The sequence below is a fragment of the Rutidosis leptorrhynchoides genome, chromosome 11 (assembly GCF_046630445.1).
Source record: "Rutidosis leptorrhynchoides isolate AG116_Rl617_1_P2 chromosome 11, CSIRO_AGI_Rlap_v1, whole genome shotgun sequence".
Classification (NCBI taxonomy): Eukaryota; Viridiplantae; Streptophyta; class Magnoliopsida; order Asterales; family Asteraceae; genus Rutidosis; species Rutidosis leptorrhynchoides.
Genome location: NC_092343.1, coordinates 293,391,735 through 293,397,734, shown reverse-complemented (window position 1 = coordinate 293,397,734; position 6,000 = coordinate 293,391,735). Strand labels below are relative to the sequence as shown.

General features: G+C 34.3%; 1 protein-coding gene across 1 annotated transcript in view; it reads right to left on the bottom strand.

Annotated features, from left to right (window-relative positions):
* Positions 1-563: 563 nt before the first annotated feature.
* LOC139876806 (probable acyl-activating enzyme 16, chloroplastic) overlaps positions 564-6,000 on the bottom strand; it is a 31,632-nt gene continuing 26,195 nt past the window's right edge. The window contains exons 15-18 of the mRNA XM_071864174.1: positions 2,396-2,475; positions 1,783-1,928; positions 1,217-1,274; positions 564-656 (exon numbers count right to left, since the gene is read on the bottom strand). Coding sequence (XP_071720275.1) covers positions 564-656; positions 1,217-1,274; positions 1,783-1,928; positions 2,396-2,475 — 377 coding nt within the window. The remainder of the gene's footprint in view (positions 657-1,216; positions 1,275-1,782; positions 1,929-2,395; positions 2,476-6,000) is intronic.

The following is a 6,000-nucleotide window of genomic DNA, read 5'->3' as shown; positions in this document are numbered from 1 at the left end:
AATTGCAGGTGAAAGTCTATTTTATTGGTTTTAAATTAATGAACTGGGTCCTAGGGGGAGTTTGTTGGTGCATTATAGTCCTCGAGTTCATTACGACCAAGTATATGTGCTTTAATGTTTAACTTTCACTGTTGGAATGCAACCGCACGGTTGCAGGTATGCAACCGTACGGGTACACTGGGCAACCGCACGGTTGCAAGATGCAACCGCACGGTTGCACGAGCTGTGAGTATATTATGGGAATTTCGGGTTCATTGTTAGGGTTACATATCCTAAACATCCCTAAGTGTCTAATCCGATTCTCTGGTTCTCTAGCATTGGTTTTGGTCGATCTTATTCGTTCTAAAGTCGTTTAACAAGTTAAGATCAAAGGTTTATTGATTGTTTTGGATATAAAACCCAATATCGAGTTTTTCCGCACTCGATATTAAAGATTAGATCGTATAATCCTGTTTACACGATCCTACACCATACTTAAGAAGATGCTAGTTACATATTTCTAGCACACCAAAGTACATTTGCATTTATGAAACATGCTAAACATGCTAAACATACAACATATGTTACTTGTATAAATCGTTTATTTGATCTTTATATAATTCCATAAGTTGGTTCCTTCTGATCTTCATGGTTGCTGTCATCAAACCACTCTCAATCTGAAAGGGTTAACATGATTTGGAAGTAATTAGTTGAGATTTAAAGCAATTGGTAGAAGTCACTTCTAAAACTATATAAACAAAATATGATGTAACAGTTTTGACTCATTTTACGAATCGACAAGGTTGGGACTTAAAACGACCTCGGAAGAATTTTTATAGGGATGAAGTGGGTTGACCCGAAACACGTTGTCCAAGATTTATAGATTATCTAATAGATAGTTAGTGTGTCGAATATGATAAAAGATTATGCTATTTCGGTACAGAGTAGTACTAAACAAACTTTTTTTTTTTTTAAGTACTAAACAAACTTTATGAGTAAACTAAGCAAGTTTTGGCATAAAGATTACACTTTGAGGTATTGGTTTAAAATTTTCTTTATTTACCCATTTGACTGGCTAAAGATTTGACATACCCCAAGTCGTGCCACTTTTAAGTAAACGGGTCACATTTGCTACCCGCACTAAAGAGCTTAGATGTGCTAGGCTAGGCTAAATGAAAAATTAAGGGAAAAAGGGGAATTAAATCATAAACAAAAGAGAACGGTTTATGTACATTACCGTAAAAGGCTCTTCAATTACAAGAATAGGTCCAATTTGGAACGAGCATTCAGAAGTCCTGTATAGAGAAAATGACATAACGATATACACTTGCAACAAAAATTATCACTAATATTTAGGCAATGTTAGACCAAACCAATTTTTAAAATCCTATTATCCTATTTATAAGTTGACGAAGGAAGATCTAATCGTAGGCTCCTATTTACCTAAGAATAGAAATGGATAGGACCCCGTTACCGTTACGTAGACGATAAGTAAAGACACAAAAAATGTGAAGAAAAAAGATAAAAGGATTTTTCTGACGACAAACCTATGCATACAACCCTATGCATAAACTACCTGTAAAGAGCAGTAAATTAAGTGTTGACTTTAATGAGTTGTTTTAATTTGTACAAGCAATTGATGCATGTTAACGACAGACTTAAGTGTCGTCGTTAGAAGAATCCAAGATAAAAGTAAGTAGTTTGATATACTACTTCAACAAGAGTCCTCAAGAGCTAGATATCATGCTCAAAATATCTAACTATTTGAAACTCTACAATATTTTGAGATGAAGTTTATGTTACCATTTCTGTAGCTCTTTGGATAACAAACCAGCTATTTTCTCCTTGTTAAGTTGAGCAGCACCAGAAACCGAAGTAGATAGATTTTTTGATGCCGACATAATTTCTTCCTTGTTTGGAACAATGATAGCTCCAAGACGACGTTGATCCTAGTTTTCATTTTTGTTATAATGTATGAAAATTACTATCACCAAAATCATGCAATATCTATAGTAGACGTGACAACGTTGACCTATTTTCTAATGAATGTGTCAAATTGGGTAATCAATTAAAAAGTAGCTAAAACTTTTAAAATGAAATCGGTCAAAACTCTGTCAAAGTGTAACGTTGAGTCGTGAATCATACTTTTTCTTAATACATATCATTATATGAATCTAGTTTAAAACTTTTAAAAAACATTTCGGTAATTATCAATATTAAATCCATTTTGTTATAAAAGCGTAAAAAATAAAAAATAAAAATGTGTTAGTGGGTCGGAATTACCCGACCCAACCCGAATTGTTATGGCCCGTATTCGACCCGCCTGATTAATCCATGTTCCCACTTGTATTTAAGATTGATGAAAAAATCTGATGATGAAAGGAGATGATGAATTAGGTTTTTTTTTTTGTAACACCTGGCCAATAACAACTATTTGCTGAATTAAACTACTTCTCATGGCAGCTTCTTCTAGTTGTTCCGGTTCAACGTTTTCCCCTAGTAACCATTAAAAAAATGTTATCAAGTCATATATTATATATATATTCTAATTCTAATTATAATAGATAAAATGTAAAGTTACTGTTCGTACAACTTTGGCCCAATTTCGGCCCAATTTTTTTTTTTTTCGGGCAAACAAAACAAATATATTATTTCTTGGAAAAAAGGACTAGGACATACCCAAAGCCCAAATACAAAAGGAAAAAGCCCAAAAACAACAGAAAAATAAAACGAAATACAACACAATTATTCAAGCCTATAACCCTGGTCTGTATAAACTAAGTTCCATAGATGAGCCACTTTTAAAAATGCAGCAGACTTCCTTACCTTCAATGTAACCAGCTTGAATCTAACATGATCAAAAATAGCATCATACAAATCACTTGCAGCTCTCTTTTTATGCTTAAAAATCCTGCCATTTCTTTCATTCCATATATAGTACACACAAGCAGCAAATACAACTCGATTTACAACACTCCAGATATTATTAGAGAATGGATATCTTGCCAAATCATTATCAGGCCTCTAAACAGAATTTTAGCCTTAAATTTCTTCGAGATACCATCACTATAATCACATTTGAAGAACAAGTGATTGATAGAATCATGAACCTTGCCACGAAAACAACAAGACAGAAACTGGTTTTGCATCCATTTATAAATCCTATCTTGAGTGTTCAACCTATTTAAAACAGCAAGCCAAAGGATAAATGCATGCTTAGGATTAAAACCCTTAAACCAAATAACATGGCTCCACGAAACTTTGCTTTTATTAACCCTCAAATCACTCCAAACCTGGGATGTTGAATACACCACTTTCCTACCATCATTAGTAATCCAAGAGTAACTGCCATTCTCTTCAAAAGTGTGAGGATGAATTCTGTCCCTTAACTCCAAAAGACACTTTCACCCCCAACTATCATTATAATTCAATTTGATATCCCAAATACTAACTCCTTTTAATTTAATCAGGTTAACCCATTTGCTCCACAGTGATTCCTTTTGGGTAAAACACCTCCACAAATTCTTAATCATTAAAATATCATTCCATTCCCTCAAAGGTTTGATCCCTAAACCACCTTGATCCTTTGGAAAACAAATATCTTTCCAAGCTACTTTGGCTTTACCATTTGACTTATCTCTTTGACTCCATAAAAACCCCTTTAAGATTTTATCTATCTCATCAGTTACACCACATGGAAGTTTATAAACAGAATCCCAATATAAATGTAAAGCAGAAAGCACATAAGTGATTAATTGCAGTCTACCTGCATATGAAAGTTTTTTATTTCTCTAATTGTTAACCTTGTTCCTGACCTTGTCAATTAAACTCTTGCAATCATTGAAACTAATCTTCTTTGCCAACAAAGGAACACCCAAATATTTTAAAGGAAAGCTACCAATGGGGAAGGGTAGAACCTGATCTTGCATTGATCTTCAATAGGAACACTGCCAAAAAACACAATACTCTTGTTTAGGTTAGGCAGAAGGCCAGAAACCTTTGCGAAATCATCTAACCCTTTCTTAATCACACCTATGGACTTTTCATCACCATGACTGAACACTAACAAATCATCTGCAAAACAAATATGGGATGGCTTCATAGGTTTACACTTGTAGTGATATTTGAACTCAGGTTCCTTTTGAATGTTGTGCTTCAATATGAGAGAGAACACTTCCATAACCAAAGTGAAAAGGTATAGAGATATTGGATCTCCTTGTCTTAAACCTCTACTACCTTTAAAGTACCCCTTAATTTCACCATTGATGCAGATTGAAAAGTGAGTATGAGTAACACAAGCCATAATCCAATTAATCATCTTGTCATGGAAACCAAAGCAATGCAAAATCTCTCCTAGGAACTTCCAATTGACAGTATCATATGCTTTTTGGATATCAATTTTCATAATACACTTCTTTGCTCCTTTAACCCTATTATAACCTTTTAAAACTTCTTGAGCCACCAAAATGTTATCATGAATGGATCTACTAGGAATGAATGCAACTCTGGCTACAATCAACAATCTTGCTTAAGCCACTTTTAATTCTGTTGGTCAACACCTTGCTTATGCACTTGTAAATTACATTGCAGCAAGCTATTGGTCTATATTCAGAGACCTTCTGAGGAGAATCCACTGTAGGAATCAAAGCAATAAGAGTAGCATTAATTTCTCCCAACAATTTACCATTATGAAAGAACTCCTTTATAGCAGAACATATGTCATCACCTATGATTCCCCATGCTTTTTTGAAAAATAAAGATGAGTATCCATCTGGCCCTGAAGCCTTGTTGTCATTAATATCAAACATGGCTGCTTTTATTTCATCACTAGTAACAGGATCAATCATTTTAACAGCATCCTCCCTTGACAACTTAGTTTTAAAAATGTCACCTAGAGTAGTAACACTGTTGCATGTAGTATCTACCCCAAGAAAATTTTTAAAGTGATTAACAAACTGGTCAGCTACTTGATCACCTTCATATCTAACACCATGGTCATCACAGATACTATCAATTCTACACCTTATCTTTCTACTTTTCAGAATACTATGGAAGAATTTAGTATTTTTGTCTCCCTCAGTTAACCATTGGATCTTAGCTTTTTGTTGTAAGAGAATGACTTCATCCTTTTTTGCTAACTCATAGTCAAAAGATGCCTGTGTAGCTAGCTTCTTGATTAGAGGATCATGAGGATGTTGATCAACTGCAGCTTGACAGTTTCTCAGATTCTTCCTCATCATGTCAACCTTTTTAAACACATTGCCATTCTCCCAATTAAGCTTATTAAGATCCTTTTTAAGGTTCTTTAACTTTGAGACAATTTGGAACATTTTATAGCCCTCAACTTGCAGCTTCCATCCATTCTCAACAACACTTAAAAACTTATCTTTATGAGCAATATGATTCATAAACCTAAAAGCCCTTTTCTTTTTCACTAAACCATTTGGAATATGAAGGACAGTAGGACTGTGGTCTGACACCAAATAAGGAAGGAAATTACCATAAGCTAGAGGGTAAGTAGCTTCAAACTCTTCATTGCACATGATCCTATCTAGCTTCTTTAAAGTACCACATAATGGATTCTTAAGGGATTTAGTCCAAGTAAAATGGAAACCACTACTCCTTATATCCTCAACCTCAATATCATTGATACAGTTACAAAACTCCTTCATATCTTCAGTCAAATGAGAACCACCTGCACTGTGCTCACTGATATATCTAGTGGTGTTAAAATCCCCCATTAATATCCATGGATGCCCAGTAACAACAGAGGCATGAGCTTTTAAATCTTTCCAGAATGCTTGTCTGATTTTACCATTATTACCATCATAGACCAAACTACAAAAATATTTTATCTTTTTATCCAAGGATTCAACTAAACACAGTATAGTCTGCCTTGCCATATGCAAAATCATTACATTAACAAGGCTACTATTCCATCCCACAGTAATTCTACAACTATTGGTACTTAAGCTACTATTAGTCTGCCATAACCAATTACCATAAATCTTTGAACATACA